Below are 24,231 nucleotides of genomic sequence, written 5' to 3' on the forward strand. Positions count from 1 at the left end.
GTGAAACTTGTAGGAGTAGAATATCAGTCAGATCAGCTCAAGTTGAAACATGTTCAGGTTAATTCAGGTCAGGTTTAAATTTAAAAAATCTGGTTCAGGTCAAATCAGGTCTCAGGTATGTCGGATCAGGTTGCAGGTTGACCTGACTTGTTTGAAGCCTTATCCCCAAAGGATACAAATATGAAGGAGCGCGGGGATGTACATTGTACATAGTTAAGCAAAATTATATTTTTTAACAATAGACTATGCCAATCATATTTAACCAATGATGCCATTTTAAAGGTCATCAATAGTGGTGACTTTATCACTATTTTATTTTACCGGAATCATGCACACATTCAAAAAAAAAGCATTTCCGCCAAAAAAATCATTTCCGCCAAAAAAATCATTTTTTAAATTAACGGACAAAAAAATTTCAGTTTTGTGGTGTCACTTACGACTATCTTCACAACAGACATGTCAAGACTTTTGTTTACCTGAATGGCAACATATTTTTGTATGTTTTCTTCACATTTTACCGACTGAATTAGCACGAAACGTATTGCAGGCAATTTCTAGGCACATAAAATTAAGGAATTGAACACTGAATGGCACAATTCACACCAAATTACTTTTAAAAATGAGATTTTCACAACACCCACAATGTTTGACCAAATTAATTTGTCTTTAAAATTATTTCGGAGAATTTGTACTAAATTCTGTTTAAGACACTAGCATAAGCACACTCGGAACTATTTTCTGTGCGAAATTTAAACTGAATCACTTTGTTTTACGCGAAATACTACAAATTTTCGACACAAACTTGTTTGAGATTTAAAATTTACTGTCCCGATTTGACATTTCATCAAAACAAAATTCAATGAATCAGTCAAAACTGGATGAACTGAGTGAACAATACTACTCATACTACTGTAATTGCAAAGTGGCAAACTTAAGACCTTATGTGGAATTTGGGTGGAAAATGGCGCAAATCACATATTTCAGGAATTTATAAAGTGAAAAATCTTTCCGGTTTCAAGTTTTTTCGTCAAAAGACGAGGCACGGGTATCTTTATTTTCAATTTTTAGCTGCTTTATGTAAAAAATTGAGAAAAAAAATCATTTTGGCGTAGTCTATTACAATAATTTTATTATTGAAACCAATCTATTTGTGTAGAGTGTTATTAACAATCTAATTGTGTGCTATGAGCTCCTCTGCCCCTCCCTGAACAATTTCATCACTGAAAACTTTTCAAAATATTGAACATGCTGTAGGCTGAATTTAAAATCTGAAACAAAGTTTATGCTCGAAACAGTACAAAGCCAATAAATCAAAGCAGAAACCCTTGTAAATGTCTCCAAAGTTAGTGGGTACGATTTACCAATCACCAGCTCTTGTGGTTGCTTCAAATATTCACCGAAAATCAAGATGCACTTTTTGGTTGACTGCGGCTGATCATACCATTCGGATTCAAATAAGTTGTGCGAGAGACGATTGCTTGACAGCATAATCTCATTTCCAAAGTACGTGATCATAAATAGCTCGGCAATGTAGTAAAAAAACACGAAAATGTAAATGAGACGTTCAAGCAGATTGTCACTGATATCCTACAGAGAAATTGACGTCAAGAGGCGTTCACGAATGCAACAATTTAATACAGCGTGAATTCGATCAATATTTCTCCAGGACTGTCACTGATTTACGCTGTCCAGGCCCCAAGGGTGGGACACTATTCATGCTATTCACATATATTTTTTGTCGAAGTGTCCAGGGGCTGGGCTGTCTGTCTTCTGTCACTTCATAGGAAAATTATTTTCATTGGCAACTTGATCGAAGCGTCAATGTATTGTGGATTTGAGCAGTATTTCACAGGACCCTCAATGGTTGACGCTGACGGCAAGTCGGTCACTTCACTGAGCAGTGTTTTCATGGACAATGTGATTTCCTAACAAATGATTTTGATTTTTCAATTTCGTATCTCGAAAGACCGACTCGAAGGCAGTGCCATCACTGATTTTTGCGGTAGTGACGATAACAATTTCCACAATCTATTTGTTTGATTTTTAAAATTTTAGAGCTTAAAAGACTAACTCGCTTGCAGCGCCGTCGCTAACTTTTGCTGGAGTGTCGATAACAATTCCCACAATCTATTTACTTACAAATGCTAGGCAATATATTGATCCACAAATACACAGGCCGCTAACGCCAAACTGAATAAGAAATATGTCTGCAAAAAAGGACTCGACATCGTTTGGCAATCTAAAAAGTAAAATTGAACCTCGCAGCGGGTATTACAAATGTAAAATTCATTCACATACTCCCTTAAGTGGAGATGAGCGTCGATTGACCGCTGAAGGTCACCAAAAAATCTGATATGCGCTTGCCTTTTCGTCATATTCGCATCTCCTTTTTTGCTAGTGCGTCCCATATCCTTCAATTCACTTCCTAGCACCTCATATCGCAGAGAACAAATGAAAAGGAAATACCAAATTATCATGGTGAAAATGACAACGACAAGGGACAACAAAACTTCTGTGACGAGAAAAATCGTTGCAGTCCAAAATGCACGTCCGCTGTTTTCATAATCCAGAGGATATCCAATCTCCAGAAATAATGTTTTCTTACTTCCAATTAACGATAAAATTACAGACCCTAAAGAACCAGCAACACATGCAATAATTGCGCACACAAACACAAATTTCATGAATCCTTTAAGTTTATCGTTGAAGCGGTTGTGGTCATCATCACTTCGAATAGAAAATACGCAAACTCCATCCAACAAATTGAGAATTTCGTTCTGCTTCCAAACTAAGATCCACAATTTCACTGTCAAAACGGCAGCTCCAATTGATATATCAGCTAAGAAAATGGAATTGTCCGGTTTTCCACTGTTTATTGCTCCAATAAAAACTGATAGCGGGAAAAGGGAGTGATAAATGCAGTAAAATAACTTAATTCGCATCTCCTTGACTGTAGCCTTGTCTCCGCTATGCCAGACGCCGAAAAAATGGAACGTAGACTTCATTAGGGAGATGACGTCATGAATTTGAGTGAAATGCATCGTAGTCCGTGATAATCGTAAACGTCGTAAACCTTTCAACGCAAAAGCAACACTAAACTGACTACCATTCAGTACATCTAACGTGGTTATAATACAGTGCATGGAATAGACTGCGTTTTCATTATTCGATATAAATATAGAATAGAACAAGAATCATGTGACAGCTCTCAAACCATTTACCCTGTAAATCAATATTTTTTTTCAAAATTTTCAATACAACGGGAAAGCTGTCGTTTTCTTCCACGTGTCACGGTCATTGTTGATTTTATTGTTTTCTTTTGTTATTTTGAACGTGGGAAACTCATAAAATTTTAATCGAGACTCTCTCAATGCTTCGTGTATTTTCAGCATTTAACAATTGAAAAGAGGCGGAGCTTTCATTGTTTTAAACCAACTGTCATGTCAGCGAAGTGCAAAACGGTGAAGAGCGATATGGCAGACTTTTTGAAAGTAGGAGTCAACGAGTGATTATCAACCGTATGAATGACATTTAGTGGGATTATAAATGTTTTACCGCTCTTTGACACTCAAAATCTTACAAAATTAGATATTTTTGGATAAACTCAGATTTACTACCAGTTCGTTAGAAACATCAAAGTCAAGATCAGTTGTATGAAGAGCATAAGTTAGCAATCCACTCTGTTTCAATTTAATCGAGACAAAGATTATATCACACACCAAAAATATCTGTTGTAACTCTTGCATAACATGTTTGGTAGGGAAATAGTCGGCCAGAGCCGAGCAAAGGGTGTCTAGAGTGCGCCAAACGTTGTAGAAAAAACAGTTCAAAAACAGTTGAATGTTTTTCATGATAACCATCATGGACAACGATTGTTGTACGGAAGAGAAACCTGAGAGACCCAGACCAAGCTCGCTTCCGTTTTTGTACTGCCGGTCGGGTGTATGAAATTGTAATTTAAATCCCTGGTAAAACAATGAGAAACGTTCTCCAATCGTTTTTAGCCCCGTACGAAGTACGAAGGGGCTTATAGGATTACGGTGCCGTGTGTAATTGATGGAATTCGAAGCAGGCGGTAAGGGCAAAGTGTTTGCCTATGTTCATAGATGACGAATCTGCAATAAAAATTTTGTCTGTCCGTCTGTCCGTCTGTCACGTCGATATCTTGAGTAAATCAAATCCGATTTCAAAATTTTTTTTTTCCCTGAAAGATAGTCGAAATAGTGAGGCTAAGTTCGAAGATGGGCATATTCGGGTCGGACCTTCGTGAGTTAGGGCCACCTAAGTGATTTAAGGTCTTTTGGTGATATTTATGGCAAAATAAACGATGGAAATGTAAATGACACGGCAAATGATAGGTATTGTCAATACCAATCCAGAAAAAAAAGGTTTTTTAAAATCGGGTGAGTGGACCGTGAGTTAGGGCCTTAGAAGTTAAATGCTACTAGGGCCCTATGTGTATTTCACATATAACTCGAGTAAATTTCATCCGTTTTTGGTAATTTTTGTTTGATTTGGAAGGTTATCGAATGCCGAATAGTATGTTGTTGAAAAAAAATTAAATTTGGGTCCTTGGCCTAAGGCTACTACTAGGGCCCTATGTGTATTTTACATATAACTCGAGCAAATTTCATCCGTTTTTCGTAATTTTTGTTTCATTTGGGAGGTAATCAAAGGCAAAAAATTTTTGAAATCGGATTTGATTTACTCAAGATATCGACGTGACAGACGGACAGACGGACAGACAAAATTTTTATTGCAGATTCGTCATCTATGAACATAGGCAAACACTTTGCCCTTACCGTCTGCTTCGAATTCCATCAATTACACACGGCATCGTAATCCTATAAGCCCCTTTGTACTTCGTACGGGGCTAAAAATTAAATTTGGGTCCTTGGACTAAGGCCACTACTAGGGCCCTATGTGTATTTCACATATAACTCGAGTAAATTTCATCCGTTTTTCGTAATTTTTGTTTCATTTGGAAGGTAATCAAAGGCCGAATAGAATGTTGTTGAAAAACAATTAAATTTGGGTCCTTGGACTAAGGCCACTACTAGGGCCCTATGTGTATTTCACATATAACTCGAGTAAATTTCATCCGTTTTTCGTAATTTTTTTTTTCATTTGGAAGGTAATCAAAGGCCGAATAGAATGTAGTTGGAAAAAAATAAATTTGGGTCCTTGGACTAAGGCCACTACTAGGGCCCTATGTGTATTTTACATATAACTCGAGCAAATTTCATCCGTTTTTCGTAATTTTTGTTTCATTTGGAAGGTAATCAAAGGCCGAATAGAATGTAGTTGAAAAAAATTTTAAATTTGGGTCCTCGGACTGAGGCCGATACTAGGCCCTTCAAAAAAATAAAGATTTAGGGCGATTTGAAATTTTTGTTTCATTTGAAAGGACCGTCGTACGGGGCTTCGTAATTGCGCTATGCGCAATTTGTAAGATGCACACATTACATAATAATTTTACTTTAACTACATTAACCGGTGCAATAGGCTTACGGTCAAAGTAGGGTGACAGACGCACTAGGGTCACGTACGCAATAGATATACGGGTTTGTACGGGGCTCAGTCGCAGCAAACGCTCCGACTGTTCTGATGGCTCGTTTATTTTATTTTCAAGTCATGTTGAGCCGAATGGTGAACACAAATTGTGTTCCATAATGACGCCAATATGTGAACATCTTTCGAGCAATTAAACCGATAATAATCTAATAATTAGCTCAATTACACACATGAAATAGAGTCAGTGTTTTACCCCTCAATTATTTAATTACAAAAGTTTTTATTATTTTTTCTTCCGTTACTACTCCATACACTATGGGCCCCCCCAAATGAATGTAAATGTTAAATGTGTGTTCATAATGTTCGAATTAATCATTTCGTTCAGCCATCCATCTTATTGGATAAATTGCCACATTTATAATAATAAGAAATAAATAAATAATCAAATATCCCAATCTGCTATTCATTTGTCTGTCAAAAAACTACACATCCACCACATCTAATGTGAGTACGTACGTAGCTTATGTAGCAGCATGTACCAGGTTGTAATTAAGTGGTTTATCATTATGTGGATGTGTCGTGTATGTTCCTGTCAAGTAAATGATGAAACACATTTTACTTTTAATCCCATTTCATAATTTTACCCTTCATGAACAACTTGACTGGCAGGAGGCTATTATATAATATACACACACTCGTAACGTCGTCGTTGGAATTAGAACATTTCCACTAAACGTATGCATATATGAAACCATATCCTTTCTCTAATTCAAACGTTCCACAGACAAATCACACAATAAACGGTTCTGGTTGTTGTTTCGTGATTTTGTGATTGTCGTGTTAAATATAGAAGTCGAAAAGAATTACACGATTCAGGAGAACGTGAATGTTAGAGGGTAACAGTAGTTTAAATATAGTCAACTTCTAGGACTATTGGTATAGATCATCTTCAAGGACGTTTAAAATGCCATCCACGTCTGAAAGTACCGTAACTTGAAAATGATCTATTTTTATAAGCAATATTTAGATTGACAAAAACAAAAAAAAATTTTGAGAATACCACATTTTAGATTGTCAAATGTCAGTGAGTGGTCCTCTAAATAGGGTACTGAAACGGGACAGTGTATACAACAAATTTTGACACTGTAAACAAATTCCGTAATTTTTTTCATACAAAATAGTACTCTATTTGGCAGCTGTCATTAATAACACTTTTGCTAGAAGTGCGTTGCGCAAGCACATGTGACAGACGTAAAGCAACAATTGGGTACCGATTCTATATCTTATTGACTATTATGATCTGAGTGATAGTTCCGAAGACCAGTTAATAATAACTTGCCCCGTGGGGCAATCACCACGTCTGATGATTTTACATACAAAGAAAATTCACCCTTCATCACGGCGATGACAATCATCACAATAGGTGATTTTTAGCCCCGTACGAAGTACTGGGGGCTTATAAGATTAATATGCCGTTTGTAACACGTCGAATTGGAAGCAGACAGTAAGGGAAAAGCATTTGGTTATGTTCATAGATGACGAATCCGCAATAAAAAAAATGTCCGTCCGTCCGTCTAGCTTGAGCAAATCACAACCTTTTTTCAAAATTCTTTTTTTCCCCGATTGGTATCGACAAAAGTAAGGTCAAGTTCGAAAATGGGCATGGTAGGGTTGGCCCTTCCAGAGCTAGGGCCCTATAGGTGTTTTTCAGTCTTTCGACGATATCTACCGAAATACGCACGCAATAGCTGCTTGTGATATATCAAATGAAAGGTATTGACGAGTAGAACAAAGTTGCAGAACATTGTTTTTGTGTAGGATGCAACGCGAGCTTGTTGGGAGGGATCAAAGGTCGTTACTCGGCCCTAAGTGTTTTTTCCACATAAATCGAGTAAATCTCATCCGATTTTGCTAGATTTTGTTTCATTTGAGAGATAGTTGAATGCCGAATAGAATGATGGCAAAAAATGTTTCAAATTTGGGCCCTTGGACTAAGGCCGCTACTCGGCCCTAAGTGTTTTTTGCACATAAATCGAGCAAATCTCATCCGATTTTGCTAGATTTTGTTTCATTTGAGAGATAGTTGAATGCCCAATAGAATGATGGCAAAAAAAGTTTCAAATTTGGGCCCTTGGACTAAGGCCGCTACTCAGCCCTAAGTGTTTTTTGCACATAAATCGAGTAAATCTCATCCGATTTTGCTAGATTTTGTTTCATTTGAGAGATAGTTGAATGCCGAATAGAATGACGGCAAAAAAAGTTTCAAATTTGGGCCCTTGGACTAAGGCCGCTACTCGGCCCTAAGTGTTTTTTGCACATAAATCGAGTAAATCTCATCCGATTTTGCTAGATTTAGTTTTTTATGGAAGGTAATTGAATACCGAAAATAACGTGGCGAAAAAAGTTTCAAATTTGGGCCCTTGGACTAAGGCCGGTACTCGGCCCTAAGTGTTTTTTGCACATAAATCGAGTAAATCTCATCCGATTTTGCTAGATTTTGTTTCATTTGAGAGATAATTGAATGCCGAAAAGAACGTGGCAAAAAAAGTTTCAAATTTGGGCCCTTGGACTAAGGCCGCTACTTGGCCCTAAGTGTTTTTTGCACATAAATCGAGTAAATCTCATCCGATTTTGCTAGATTTAGTTTTTTATGGAAGGTAATTGAATACCGAAAAGAACGTGGCGAAAAAAGTTTAAAATTTGGGCCCTTGGACTAAGGCCGCTACTTGGCCCTAAGTGTTTTTTGCACATAAATCGAGTAAATCTCATCCAATTTTGCTAGATTTTGTTTCATTTGAGAGATAGTTGAATGCCGAACAGAATGATGGCAAAAAAAGTTTCAAATTTGGGCCCTTGGACTAAGGCCGCTACTCTGCCCTAAGTGTTTTTTGCACATAAATCGAGTAAATCTCATCCGATTTTGCTAGTTTTTGTTTCATTTGAGAGATAATTGAATGCCGAATAGAATGATGGCAAAAAAAGTTTAAAATTTGGGCCCTTGGACTAAGGCCACTACTCAGCCCTAAGTGTTTTTTGCACATAAATCGAGTAAATCTCATCCGATTTTGCTAGATTTAGTTTTTTATGGAAGGTAATTGAATACCGAAAAGAACGTGGCGAAAAAAGTTTAAAATTTGGGCCCTTGGACTAAGGCCGCTACTTGGCCCTAAGTGTTTTTTGCACATAAATCGAGTAAATCTCATCCGATTTTGCTAGATTTAGTTTTTTATGGAAGGTAATTGAATACCGAAAAGAACGTGGCGAAAAAAGTTTCAAATTTGGGCCCTTGGACTAAGGCCGCTACTCGGCCCTAAGTGTTTTTTGCACATAAATCGAGTAAATCTCGTCCGATTTTGCTAATTTTTGTTTCATTTGAGAGGCAATTGAATACCCAATGGAAAGTTAGCAAAAAATTTTGGGTTTCTAAAATAATGTCGTAAATTGTTGGTTTTATTTGAGAGGTACTTCGTACGGGCTTTCGTAATTGCGCTATGCGCAATTTTAAAAATGAACACTTTCAGTAAATTTGACCATGCCCAACTTGACTTGCATTTTGGTAACAGACGCATTAGAGGGTTGTAGACGTATTAGGGTTCCGGGCGTATTACGGCTACGGACGTATTATGGTTTCGGACGAAATAGGATTACGGGTCGTACGGGGCTAAGTCGCAGCAAACGCTCCGACTGTTCTGATGCCTTGTTTGTATGAAATCCGCCATGCAGACCAGTTATTTTAACTTACCTTAGGGATGGGAAAATATGCAGTGACAAGTAACCAACGGCAAGTTATAATTAATTGGTCTTCGAAACTCTGTTTCTGATCGTAAGTGCTCGTACACATAGCGACGCGAAAGAAGCCTAATTCAAATTTTTCAAGCAAATATCTCTGGATGTTTGTTTTTGATCAAAAAATGTGTGCGATATGTCAAATGAAAGATAAATCGGGTCTGTCGATCAGTATCAATTGGCAAGAACACAATCAAAACACAGTGTTCTGCTTGTTTTCCGCGTGTATCACAAAGTTTTCGCTCAAAAATGATGGCCGCTATGTCAAATACCTTCTTGACGAGACTAATCAGAAAATCTATGGTATTTAAAAATTGGGTTCGTGGAACAGTAGCCAGTAGTCAATAAAACAGCAGATTTCCTCTTTTTGAGCAATTTTCTTACTTAAATCTTCAGATGAAATATAGCCTATTCCTTTATCATATTCCAACACTCTGGACCATGGTCTAATTGGTCTCTATGAAGATGTGGCATTAGTGATGGCATAGCTGTCATGATAAATAGTAAATTTTCTGTTCTTTCACAACAATCAGTTTAATCTAAATGATGATCTATAATTATTATGTGGTTTATTTATTTATTTTACGAATCGTAAACGATCGAGTGTAGCCCTACTACCACATATATGATTTTATCGTTCCGGGGTGAGTATGTCATACATAAACGAAAACTGGAAAATATACTGATACAAACATGCACACACACATTGTGCAAATCAAAACGTGTCACCAAATCTATTACATTCGAAGTCTCAGTAGCCGAATCGGTTAGAGCGCGTCACTTTTATGCGATTTTCTTGGGTTCGCTCCTCGTCAAATTTTTGTTTTTTTATTATTTTTTTAAAATCAAATGTTCACGTAGACTTGCAGAATCCCTTCAAACTAATTTAATTTTCAATCGAAACGATATCTGTTTCGATGTATGACTCAACAAAACGTGTTCTCACGTCGCGTCGTGCATGTTGACCAGATCGAGTTTTCAAAGGTTTATATCTCGGCAGATAGTAATCCGATTGAAAGGTGACGGGTATTATCACCCGGGGAATTATCCCCCAGACTGAAAAAACTGGAATATAATTGGAATTATCACTCGGGGAATTAACGCCCAGGCATTATCACCCAGATCAATTGGAATTACCACCCGGGGAATTAACGCCCAGGCATTATCACCCAGATCAATTGGAATTATCACCCGGGGAATTAACACCCAGGCATTATCACCCAGCTATGTGAGAATGATTTCCCAGCAGTTTGTAGTTTAGAAATTATTACCCACTGAATTGGGAATTATCACCCGGGGAATTAACGCCCAGGAATTATCACCCAGCTATCTGAGGAGTCATACTGAATCAATCTAGTTAATTGTGCATCGTCTTAGAGAGATGCACCGTTAGTCTAGTTAATTGTGAATCGTCTAAGAGGCATGCACCATTGTGTAGTTATTTGTGCATCGTTTTAGAGACATGTACCATTAGTCTAGTTAATTGTGCATCGTCTTAGAGACATGCACCATTAGTCTAGTTAATTGTGCATCGTCTTAGAGACATGCACAATTAGTCTAGTTAATTGTGCATCGTCTTAGAGACATTCACAATTAGTCTAGTTAATTGTGCATCGTGTTAGAAACATGCACCATTAGTCTAGTTAATTGTACATCGTCTTAGAGACATGCACCATTAGTCTAGTTAATTGTGCATCGTCTTATAGACATGCACAATTAGTCTAGTTAATTGTGCATCGTCTTAGAGACATGCACCATTAGTCTAGTTAATTGTGCATCGTCTTAGAAACATGCACAATTAGTCTAGTTAATTGTGCATCGTCTTAGAGACATTCACAATTAGTCTAGTTAATTGTGCATCGTCTTAGAGACATGCGCCATTAGTCTAGTTATTTGTGCATCGTCTTAGAGACATGCACCGTTAGTCTAGTTAATTGTGCATCGTCTTAGAAACATGCACCATTAGTCTAGTTAATTGTGCATCGTCTTATAGACATGCACAATTAGTCTAGTTAATTGTGCATCGTCTTAGAGACATGCACCATTAGTCTAGTTAATTGTGCATCGTCTTAGAGACATGCACGATTAGTCTAGTTAATTATGCATCGTCTTATAGACATGCACAATTAGTCTAGTTAATTGTGCATCGTCTTAGAGACATGCGCCATTACTCTAGTTATTTGTGCATCGTCTTAGAGACATGCACCATTAGTCTAGTTAATTGTGCATCGTCTTAGAAACATGCACCATTAGTCTAGTTAATTGTGCATCGTCTTAGACATAAACAATTAGTCTAGTTAATAGACGATACACATTTAACTAGACTAATGGTGCATGCCTCTTAGACGATGCACAATTAACTAGACTAATGGTGCATGCTTCTTAGACGATGCATATTTAACTAGACTAATGGTGCATGCCTCTGAGACGATGCAGAAATAACTAAACTAATTAAGCATGACTCCTCAGATAGCTGGGTGATAATTCCTGGGCGTTAATTCCCCGGTGATAATTCCTATTGATCTGGGTGATAGTTCCTGGGCGTTAATTCCCCGGGTGATAATTCCCAATTCAGTTGGTAATAGTTTTTAAGCTACAAATTGCTGGGAAATCATTCTCACATAGCTGGGTGTTAATTCCCCGGGTGATAATTCCAGTTGATCTGGGTGATAATGCTTGGGCGTTAATTCCCCGGGTGATAATTCCAGTCTGGGGGATAATTCCCCGGGTGATAATACATGTCGCCCGATTGAAAAACTAATTACGTTACAGAAGTCCTGAGATCACGCACTACACACTTGCATTTTGTTTGATTGAAATCCGTTTAGTCGAAATTTAATTATTTTCATCGTAAGTACAAGTAAAGAGAAAGGGTTCACATAACAACTACACACACACACACACTACGCCATGAGTCGTACACGTTATGTACTTTTCGAATTGAATCACATTAGCCGCGAGAATCCAACCAGCAATTTAGCAATTCGTACATATTCGAAGACTCAGTGGTCGAATGGTTAGCGCTGCTTGCTGTCACGCAAAGTTTTCGAGTTCGGTTCTCGTTGGGGTCACGATTTTTTCCGAGTTTCTTTCATATATGCGAATGCAACACAACGATTGAACAGTTTAGTTTCTTTCATTTAAATGCAGAATAAAACAAAACTCCCTAGGGACGGGTCGCGGTCGACTATAGCTTAATGTATCATATAAAGCTTATATACAGAACCGTTTAATGTATGAAATACTCACTCCGGAACGACAATAAATATTATGCACGTATGACAAAGCGGTCGAGGCTTGCCGAGACGGCTTGTCATACGTGCATATTCTTTTTTATCGCATAAGCGAAAACGAGACAACAATATATGCGAATGACACTTTGACAATTTACAGAAGTATAATGTTTGTTTATATATCCTAGGTGAATAATTTTTTCGGTGAATCACACCGCGTATGCGATAATATATATTACACACTTGTCACGAAGAAGTCGAGGCTTGCCGAGACTGATAGTGACAAGTGTGTACTCTATTTTATCACATAAGCGAAAGCGAGACAACAACATAGACCTGAAGTGTAATTTTGAATTAAACTTCTAGTTAAGTATTTTTGACATCCGAACGCCGCGCGTATGTGATAATAGTACATTACTATACCAGTGAAGTATCCAGATTAGTAAAAGTATCCGAGGGCTTCAGCCCGGGTACTTTTACTCATCGTGATACGAGATATCAAATTATTTCATGTGTTTTCACTAGTGAACGAATAGCCACATTACCTCACTAGTAAAGTAAAAATATTTTTGTGATCTAACATGTTGAAACTTGTTGAACATGTTGGTGTTCGACGAAAATTGTTGCCCCCTTCACCCTTCCGCAAAAGTATCTGCATTTACTGAAAACTTTTCAAAATGTTGAACATGCTGTAAGCTGAGTTCAAAATCTGAAACGAAAGTTGCATTGAAATCGTTAAAAGCAACGAAGTAATGAAATCAAATCGTAACCCTTGTGAATGTCTCCAAAGTTAGTGGGTACAATTTGCCAATCACCAGCACTTGTGGTTGTTTCAAATATTCACCAAAAATCAAGACGCACGTTTTGGTTGACTGCGGCTGATCATACCATTCGGATTCAAATAAACTGTAGGAGAGGCGATTACTTGACAGCATAATCTCGTTGCCAAAGTATGTGATCATAAATAGCTCGGCAATGAAGTAGATAAGCACAAAAATGTGCATAAGACGTTCCAGAAGATTGTCACCGACGTCCTACAAAGATGTGAAAACGATCGAGAATACGTGAGTTCCAATATGTAACTTACAAATGCAAGGCAATAAACGGATCCACAGATACACAAACCGCTGGTGCCGAACTGAATGAGAAACAGGTCTAAGATGAAAGACTCCACATCGCTTGTTAGTCTGGACAATATAATTGAAATTCGTAAACATTGCAACGTATAAAAAGGCAAGACTGATTCATATACCCCGTTAAGTGTAGGTGAGCAACGATTGACCTCTTTACGTCTTCAAAAAAGTGGTTGCGCATTTGCCTTTCCAGCATTTTTCCATTTCCACTTTCGTCAATTCGTCCCATATTCTTCAATTCACTTCCTAGCACTTCATACCTCAGGGTGCACATGAAAAGCAAATACCAAATTACTGTGGTGAACAAAATAGCAATTGCCGACAAAAGAACACCAATGAAAATAAAAATTGTTGCGATCCAGAATGCAATGTCGCTGTTTTTATAATCCAAGGGAAACCCAATACCCAAAAACAAATTTTTCTCTTTTCCAGTAAATGATAAAAATACAGTCGATAAACCAGTAATAGTTACAATAATTACGAATACAATCACAAATTTAATGAATCCTCCATGTTTTTCGTTGAAACGATTGTGGTCACCATTATTTCGAATCGAAAAGACACAAACTCGATCCAACAAATTGATTATTTCGTCCTGCTTCCAAACTAGAATCCAAACTTTTACGCACACAACAAAAGCTCCCACTGATAAATCTGCTAGGTAGATCGACTCGCCCATTTTTTCACATTTAATTGATCCGATAACCAATGAGAGAACGTAAAATGAGTAATAAATGCAGTAGAAAAATTTAACTCTGATCTCCCTAATTGTAGGTTCAACTCCGCGATGCCAAAAGCCAAAGCGATAAAAGATTGAATTCATCAGAGAGATAACTTTATGAATTCGAATGGGATGCATGTTTAATGCGTAGTTGTAAACGCTTGTACTGTTAAAACTAAACTGACGTGGCTATAATGCATCAACTGAACGATAGGTACCGTTATAGTCCTGTGACATTAAATGGAAAAGCTAAAATTATTAGTCTTCTACATTAACTGTCCAATGGTTCAGTTTTCATTTTATATTATATTTAGAACACGTGTAAATATTGAAAATTGGATCGAAGCTGAAAGTATGGGAATATCGTTAGTATATATAATTAATGCAACATTTTGAGGTACAGGGAGACGGCTTTTCCTTTCAATAGTAGTCTGGTATTTCAAGACCAAAAAACGTAAAAGGTTAAGTGGTCAAAAATGAAACATGCTGACCCGAAAATTTTTTCTTCTCCCCGCCCTCGAGTGCCCTATTGAATGTCATTTGCAGAGTATTTTTTTATAATGAAAGACGAACTTTTAATGATAAAATTCTCCTGTGGCACTCAAAGTATAGGCAAACGTTTAAAATTCGTACGTGATTTAAGTTTTCTTCAAAATTCCACGCTACTTATCTTACAGTAAATAGTCCCTCTTCGGTAAAGAAAATAGGTAATTTCAACAAGAGAGATGTTTAATTTCCTATTTCTCCCAGAGGTGAACCCAAATGCGTGCCTGTTGTGTTTTGTCGTTTTTCTCAACGAAACGAAATCGATTCGCCATGCTTTTTTTCGAAAACATGAACAAAGTGACAGTTCAAATGAAAAAAGTTCTATTTTCCCACACGGTAGAAAAAAGTGCTGCACTTTTCTCACTAGAAATGTCATTCGAAAAGTCGTCAAGAAAACATAATTTTACATTAGTTAAAGGCTTGCCATTTCGAAAACTTCAAATATAGTACATTTCAATATTAAACGAGATGAGTCCGTCCATACCCGTATATCTATTACGTACGTGACCAAAAGACTACTTCGTCCGAAACGTATACATCTTAGGCATTGTGCATAGCGATTTAATTACTCGATTTAATAAAGACGAAAAAACAAAAACAAACGAAATCAGTGTATACGCAATGCAATATAGCCAGTTGTCGATATAAATCATCTAACATCCACTTATATTCTCTTTGTATTTAAACTCATTAAAATTGCTTAATTGAAAGCCCCGTTCGATATAAATGTCAATAAATGATTACTTACACAGCTATACCTATCATATGCAACTATCATGGCGCAACGTTATTAAGGCAACGTGATACAAGTCCTAGCACACTAACTGTGCCTTCTCACAACGACGTAGCTAGGTTTCAAGATTTTAAAATTTTTCTTTTACAAATCTAACCGAAATGCACTGAATTTCTGTATTCAAAAGTCATGGGAAAGATACGTTGATAAAATTGAAAAAATTCAATTTGGACGATGCGAAAGTGACAGGTCATCTGGTTTTATTAATGATTATGGGTTGCCATAAAATAAAAATTTGGCATTTGGTGTTGTTCCGACGACTATTTTGGCGTATACGTTTTAGTGTGTAGGGTTAGCAAAAAATTTGAAGAAGAAAAAATCCGTAGGACTGAGGAACATATATTGCCGAGCTTTTTGACTTTCCTCCTACTACTCCCAAATTATTTTATTCTTAATCTCGGTTCAACACACGTTAAAATCGGTTAAGATTTAACCGAGATACTAGGCCACACGTTTTGGGCGGTGTCAGGTCCCTTGTCTGACAATTTTATTCTTATTATTATTTTTGATCAATTTCATTTTATTTTCCGTTGATAAACTTCCAGCACATCACAAATAACTGATGTTAAAGCCTTTGCTTGAGTTCAAATTCTTTGGAAAAGTATTTTTTGTGTTCTCAATTTTCTTGTATAGCGGCAAGATTTTTAATCTACCATAAATCATAAATTAAATACAATGACTCCTTCACTTTGGTACAATATGAAAAAGTACGATAGATGTTCTTATCTTACTTTTATGTACAAAAAGGAAGTCCTCCGGTACTGATTACATTCAAAAAACCATCAATCATGCACAAAATACCACGATTCGTGCGAATTGTGGCCCTCGCTTCGCTCTGGCCGCAAACTTCACACTTGTGATAGTTTTGAAGTTTTCTGTTTGATTGTTTTTTAATGTCATTCAATACATTTGAATAACGATTCAGAAATTGGTTTTTCATAAAATTTTATAGATTTTTTATGCCATGGCGTGAAGTCTGCTACTTTTGCCCGTGATAGCTGACTATCACCGTTATAACCAAAGAATTTATACCGGGTACCGAACACAAAATACGAAATCAACACCTCGCGACATTTTTGACATTAGGCAAGATAAATCGGCAACAGTAGTCTGATTTGTCTGTTTTTGTTATCTACGTTGTTAAAATAATAAGCGCGACCTTCATACATTCTTAGTCAGAGTGTGTGTGGATAACCAAAAGAGGCAAACCAAACCACCGTTGCCGATATATCTCGCATATGCCAAAAATCTCGCAAGGTGTTGACCTCGCATTTTGTATCGGTATTCTATTAGCATATAAATTCTTCGGTGATAGCTGACTATAACAGTAATAGCAGACTATCATGCGTGATAGCTGACTATCATGCGTGATAGCTGACTATCATGCGTGATAGCTGACTATCATCCGTGATAGCTGACTATCATTCGTGATAGCTGACTTTCATTCATGATAGCCAACTGTCATGTGTGATAATTGGATATAACTAACCGACAAATTATCAAATTCCATCAAAGTAATCTTTTTCGATTGATTGAATTTCCAACAATGTAAAATACTGTTTTTATGGAATAACTTCCAGATCCTTAATCCCACATAACTTCAAATCTTCGAACTTAACCTCAAGAATTTGATAATTACTCAATTATCGTGTTTACAAGCAAAAAAAAATATTGTGACAAACAGTTCCGTTTTTCATAACATTTCATACAAACATTCTAGGGTATTTTCCGGCATAGGACCCTGACTTACAGCCAAGTGAAAAAAATTTCCATGTGTGAAGAAATGGAAACGTCTTGAATTCTGATGTATTTTACCTACCTTTGTTACTTTCTCATTTTGTTACCCGAAACGTTCGACAACTCTATGGATTTAGCTGAAATTTTCAGTGTATATCAACGACGTTATTCTAAGAAACTAATTTGAAGGAATTTTTATTAAAGTCAATAATTTCGGAAGTGTGAGCGTTGTAATTGCTATTGCTATTGAGCTATTGTAGTTGCTATTGAGCTATGGGACCCATAACTTGGAATATATGGCAGATAGAAAGCTGGGTTCAAAGACAAAATAGAATTTTAGGTTCCATCCGACATTCCAACTAGTGTTTCACGTTTTTTCCCAAAAGTATCTCGTTGAAATAACTTTAAAAACGTTACTTGTTAAATTTTCAAACATTTTATTATAATTCCCTTGACTGAAAGTCATGGTCTTACGCCAGAAAATACCGAAAAATGTCTGTAACCATACATGTACACTTTGATTGAAAATTTATGAAATGTTATGAAAAACGTCAAATGTCTGTAACCGTTTTTTCTTGTGGGCAGGATTACTCGAGTAATTCTTAATCAATTTCAACAATTTTTTTTAATCGATGTGGAATTAAATTCTCGAGGCTAAGTTCGAAGATGAGCCATGTGGGATTAAAAATCTGGAAGTTATTCCGGAAAAACCTGATTTTACACTGTTGATTATAGCCTCAATCGAAAAAGATTACTTTGATGAAATTTGATTTTGTTGCGTAGTGTGTGTAAATCGTATAAGTATGTTTTCGATAATGTGCATGAAACGAGTAGTAAGAAATATTTCGTCAGTACATGCCCAGCCTCTAACCGGTAAACATCTCTTGTTAGTGAACTGGTAACAACTTGATAGTTGACTAACCAATCTGATAGTTGACTAACAAACTTAATGGTCTACTATACCAAAGAAAGATGTTTTTTACTCAATGTCTTACGGCAGAAAAATGCCTGCTAGCAAACGAGCACATTATGATTAAAAAGTGTAGGAAATTTTATGAAAAACGTTAAATGTAACCATCATTCTTTGTAGATATTAGGCAATATAAGATATAAGTCATTCTCAACTAATTTCTGATTATTTTTAGCCCCGTACGAAGTACTGGGGGCTTATAAGATTAATATGCCGTTTGTAACACGTCAAATTGGAAGCAGACAGTAAGGGCAAAGCATTTGGTTATGTTCATAGATGACGAATCCGCAATAAAAACAAGGCATCAGAACAGTCGGAGCGTTTGCTGCGACTTAGCCCCGTACTACCCGTAATCCTATTTCGTCCGTAACCATAATACCACCGTAGCCGTAATACGCCCGGAACCCTAATACGTCTACAACCCTCTAATGCGTTTGTTACCAAAATGCAAGTCAAGTTGGGCATGGTCAAATTTACTGAAAGTGTTCATTTTTAAAATTGCGCATTACGCAATTACGAAAACCCGTACGAAGTACCTCTCAAATAAAACCAACAGTTTACGATATTATTTTAGAAACCCAAACTTTTTTGCCAACTTTCCATTGGGTATTCAATTACCTCTCAAATGAAACGAAAACTAGCAAAATCGGATGAGATTTACTCCATTTATGTGCAAAAAACACTTAGGGCCGAGTAGCGGCCTTAGTCCAAGGGCCCAAATTTGAAACTTTTTTCGCCACGAAAAATACTCGTCAAAATACTTTCATTTTTTATGAAGTATGAAGTATGCACAAAAACGTGCATTACGTTATAACATACTCTGCGTAACTTATACGCCACACACGTTTTCGCTTTCAAAGTACGGTTCAACAATAAGAAATGTCAACCAACAATACTATACTGCAACATTAGAAAGATCGTTGGCTCATGATCGAGAGGTCCCCGGTTCAATTCCCAAAGAAGTCAATTTTTAATTTAAAGCATTTGTTACAAATAACTGCTAAAATGTATAATAACTACTGTAAACTGTTAATATGGCGTATATCGTAGGTGAATTCAATAAAATTTATATTTTTAAATCTCTATCAAAGCCAACTACGTCTTGGACGTATTATATTCGAGCCCGCTGTATAATTACCTTACCACACTTTTTAACAGGGGCACGAATAATATACGCATAGCATAAATTGGGATCAAATGTAGGCATTTGTATCAGTGATGCTTCGGAAGTTCAACAATGAAATCGATCAAAAATATATTAAAAGAATTGTCAGTCAAGGGACCTGACCCGCCCAAAAAATGGGACCTAGTTATTTAGTTTCACAAAATCAAAGTTCTTTCTTATTTAGTTATTCTTTACTTATGCTATAGTACTGACACTACGGTGTTCAAATATCAACTGACCAAAGTTCATGGAGAATGAAAGCCTTTTATAGCAACCAACTACATGCACTCTTTTGGGCTCCATAAGAAACCATGTATTTAAATTTAAAAGTCGTTATATGAAACGGAAACGAAGACTAGTATAGGGAAATATTTCTAAATACTTTTTCTATGTTGTTAATGGTGAGGATGTGGTTGACGTAATGTCTTGAAATGGTGGAACGTTTCATGGCCACATCCTCTGTACGAATAAACAGATGGGTCTTCTCAATGTCAGGTAAACAGAATTGTTTTTCAGGTTGTTCATTACAGGTTAATATGAACAATGCTAGGAATGTTGGATGAACTAGTGGGAATGCAAGCGATCTTGTTGCTTATTCCTCAGTACCGACCTCTGCTAATAACTGTTTCATTTGTTGACGAGCTTTTGCAATTTTAGATGCGCAACCGTTGGTTTTCGTATTGAGCTTAATTACGGTTATCCATATGTTTTGTAGTGTGGTGTACTACAGCCCTCAATATTTGAATAAGTTTGTGATTGAGTAACAACTCCTTTACATCGTATTGGTCTGTAAAGGGCCCTATGGTTTAATGGAAATTAGATCAAAAACATGACGGAATACTTACAGTGGAAGTGTAACCCAAATCCTTCTATCCACTTACAAAAGAACTTATATAGGTATGGGTGACGTTTACAACTTCCCGAATAGCAGATGATGAAGAAAGTGCAAACAACTGAAAAACTAAGTATAGTCACAAGTGGCAGAGGTTGAGGAAATCACTGTAAAGAAAACTGAAGAACATTAACAATTATAAACGCCCAATGTATGTCTGCTTATCTGTTTATCTATTTATCTATTTGTCGGTCACAAATTCCCAGCGTGAAAAAATCGCAAATAAAAACCCCAGCCAAAAAAATTTGGCAAATTTGGTGCGACATCTGTGTGATGAGTGTGAAATTTTTTTTTGTGGGAAAATTTGAAATTTTTTTGTGTCAAATTTTTTATTGGCAAAGTCTTAGAGTTTTGGGAATAGAATAGGTGAGTGTGCGCAAAAAGTGGAAAAATTTGGGCACTATCAGTTTTTAGACTTATCTCGGGAACTGTGGCAGATGGAAGATTGGTTTCTTCGGCAAAGTCTTAGAGTTTTGGGAATAGAATAGGTGAGTGTGCGCAAAAAGTGGAAAAATTTGGGCACTATCAGTTTTTAGACTTATCTCGGGAACTGTGGCAGATGGAAGATTGGTTTCTTCGGCAAAGTCTTAGAGTTTTGGGAGTAGAATATGTGAGTATGCACAAAAACTGTAAAAATTTGGGCACTATCAGTTTTTAGACTTATCTCGGGAGTTGTGGCAGATGGAAGATTGGTTTCTTCGGCAAAGTCTTAGAGTTTTGGGAGTAGAATATGTGAGTGTGCGCAAAAAGTGGAAAAATTTGGGCACTATCAGTTTTTAGACTTATCTCGGGAACTGTGGCAGATGGAAGATTGGTTTCTTCGGCAAAGTCTTAGAGTTTTGGGAGTAGAATATGTGAGTATGCACAAAAACTGTAAAAATTTGGGCACTATCAGTTTTTAGACTTATCTCGGGAGTTGTGGCAGATGGAAGATTGGTTTCTTCGGCAAAGTCTTAGAGTTTTGGGAATAGAATAGGTGAGTGTGCGCAAAAAGTGGAAAAATTTGGGCACTATCAGTTTTTAGACTTATTTCGGGAGTTGTGGCAGATGGAAGATTGGTTTCTTCGGCAAAGTCTTAGAGTTTTGGGAGTAGAATATGTGAGTATGCACAAAAACTGTAAAAATTTGGGCACTATCAGATTTTAGACTTATCTCGGGAGTTGTGGCAGATGGAAGATTAGTTTCTTCGGCAAAGTCTTAGAGTTTTGGGAGTAGAATATGTGAGTATGCACAAAAACTGTAAAAATTTGGGCACTATCAGTTTTTAGACTTATCTCGGGAGTTGTGGCAGATGGAAGATTGGTTTCTTCGGCAAAGTCTTAGAGTTTTGGGAATAGAATAGGTGTGTGTGCGCAAAAAGTGGAAAAATTTGGGCACTATCAGTTTTTAGACTTATCTCGGGAACTGTGGCAGATGGAAGATTGGTTTCTTCGGCAAAGTCTTAGAGTTTTGGGAATAGAATAGGTGAGTGTGCGCAAAAAGTGGAAAAATTTGGGCACTATCAGTTTTTAGACTTATCTCGGGAACTGTGGCAGATGGAAGATTGGTTTCTTCGGCAAAGTCTTAGAGTTTTGGGAATAGAATAGGTGAGTGTGCGCAAAAAGTGGAAAAATTTGGGCACCATCAGTTTTTAGACTTATCTCGGGAGTTGTGGCAGATGGAAGATTGGTTTCTTCGGCAAAGTCTTAGAGTTTTGGGAGTAGAATATGTGAGTATGCACAAAAACTGTAAAAATTTGGGCACTATCAGTTTTTAGACTTATCTCGGGAGTTGTGGCAGATGGAAGATTAGTTTCTTCGGCAAAGTCTTAGAGTTTTGGGAGTAGAATATGTGAGTATGCACAAAAACTGTAAAAATTTGGGCACTATCAGTTTTTAGACTTATCTCGGGAGTTGTGGCAGATGGAAGATTGGTTTCTTCGGCAAAGTCTTAGAGTTTTGGGAGTAGAATATGTGAGTGTGCGCAAAAAGTGGAAAAATTTGGGCACTATCAGTTTTTAGACTTATCTCGGGAACTGTGGCAGATGGAAGATTGGTTTCTTCGGCAAAGTCTTAGAGTTTTGGGAGTAGAATATGTGAGTATGCACAAAAACTGTAAAAATTTGGGCACTATCAGTTTTTAGACTTATCTCGGGAGTTGTGGCAGATGGAAGATTGGTTTCTTCGGCAAAGTCTTAGAGTTTTGGGAATAGAATAGGTGAGTGTGCGCAAAAAGTGGAAAAATTTGGGCACTATCAGTTTTTAGACTTATTTCGGGAGTTGTGGCAGATGGAAGATTGGTTTCTTCGGCAAAGTCTTAGAGTTTTGGGAGTAGAATATGTGAGTATGCACAAAAACTGTAAAAATTTGGGCACTATCAGATTTTAGACTTATCTCGGGAGTTGTGGCAGATGGAAGATTAGTTTCTTCGGCAAAGTCTTAGAGTTTTGGGAGTAGAATATGTGAGTATGCACAAAAACTGTAAAAATTTGGGCACTATCAGTTTTTAGACTTATCTCGGGAGTTGTGGCAGATGGAAGATTGGTTTCTTCGGCAAAGTCTTAGAGTTTTGGGAATAGAATAGGTGTGTGTGCGCAAAAAGTGGAAAAATTTGGGCACTATCAGTTTTTAGACTTATCTCGGGAACTGTGGCAGATGGAAGATTGGTTTCTTCGGCAAAGTCTTAGAGTTTTGGGAGTAGAATATGTGAGTATGCACAAAAACTGTAAAAATTTGGGCACTATCAGTTTTTAGACTTATCTCGGGAGTTGTGGCAGATGGAAGATTGGTTTCTTCGGCAAAGTCTTAGAGTTTTGGGAGTAGAATATGTGAGTATGCACAAAAACTGTAAAAATTTGGGCACTATCAGTTTTTAGACTTATCTCGGGAGTTGTGGCAGATGGAAGATTGGTTTCTTCGGCAAAGTCTTAGAGTTTTGGGAATAGAATAGGTGAGTGTGCGCAAAAAGTGGAAAAATTTGGGCACCATCAGTTTTTAGACTTATCTCGGGAGTTGTGGCAGATGGAAGATTGGTTTCTTCGGCAAAGTCTTAGAGTTTTGGGAATAGAATAGGTGAGTGTGCGCAAAAAGTGGAAAAATTTGGGCACCATCAGTTTTTAGACTTATCTCGGGAGTTGTGGCAGATGGAAGATTGGTTTCTTCGGCAAGGTCTTAGAGTTTTGGGAATCGAATAGGCCGGAAAAGTAAAAAAGTCGGGAAGTTAGAATCGGGTGTTTCAATTAGGTTTTTGGAATTATCTCTGGAACTATGGGAGATGGAATATTGGTTTCTTCGGCAAAGTCTTAGAGTTTTGAGAGTAGAAGACGGCGGCATTAATGAAAAAGTCGGGAATTGGGAATTAGCTGTTTCAATTATGTGTTTGACGGAATTATGTGTTTGGCGGGATTAGGTGTTTCACGGGATTAGGTGTTTCATGGTATTATGTGTTTGACGGGATTAGGTGTTTCACGGGATTAGGTGTTTCATGGTATTATGTGTTTGACAGGATTAAGTGTTTGACGGGATCATGTGTTTGACTGGATTAGGTGTTTCAATTATTTACATGTTTGACGAGATTAGATGTTTCACGGGATACGGGATTAGGTGTTTGACGCGATTAGGTGTTTGACGGGATTAGGTGTTTGACGGGATTAGGTGTTTAACGGGATAAGGTGTTTGACGGGATTAGGTGTTTTTCGGGGTAGCTTGCTAGGCGGCGATGTGGCGCGTAGCGCCACGGGAGTCGACTAGTAGAAGATATGTC

At 37.2% G+C, this 24,231-nt stretch overlaps 2 protein-coding genes across 4 annotated transcripts in view; one reads left to right on the forward strand and one right to left on the reverse strand.

Annotated features, from left to right (window-relative positions):
* Positions 1-24,231, forward strand: part of LOC119076894 (dopamine D2-like receptor) — a 208,084-nt gene that overhangs the window by 160,993 nt on the left and 22,860 nt on the right. The window lies entirely within an intron of this gene.
* On the reverse strand, positions 1,218-3,058 carry LOC119076900 (odorant receptor 94b-like). The gene is made up of 4 exons (XM_037183912.1): positions 2,299-3,058; positions 2,140-2,239; positions 1,324-1,587; positions 1,218-1,268 (listed from the first exon to the last, which is right to left on the reverse strand). The coding sequence occupies exons 1-4, from the start codon at positions 3,039-3,041 to the stop codon at positions 1,218-1,220; spliced, it is 1,158 nt and encodes a 385-aa protein (XP_037039807.1). The 5' UTR covers positions 3,042-3,058.

This window comes from Bradysia coprophila, unplaced genomic scaffold (genome assembly GCF_014529535.1).
Source record: "Bradysia coprophila strain Holo2 unplaced genomic scaffold, BU_Bcop_v1 contig_232, whole genome shotgun sequence".
Classification (NCBI taxonomy): domain Eukaryota; kingdom Metazoa; phylum Arthropoda; class Insecta; order Diptera; family Sciaridae; genus Bradysia; species Bradysia coprophila.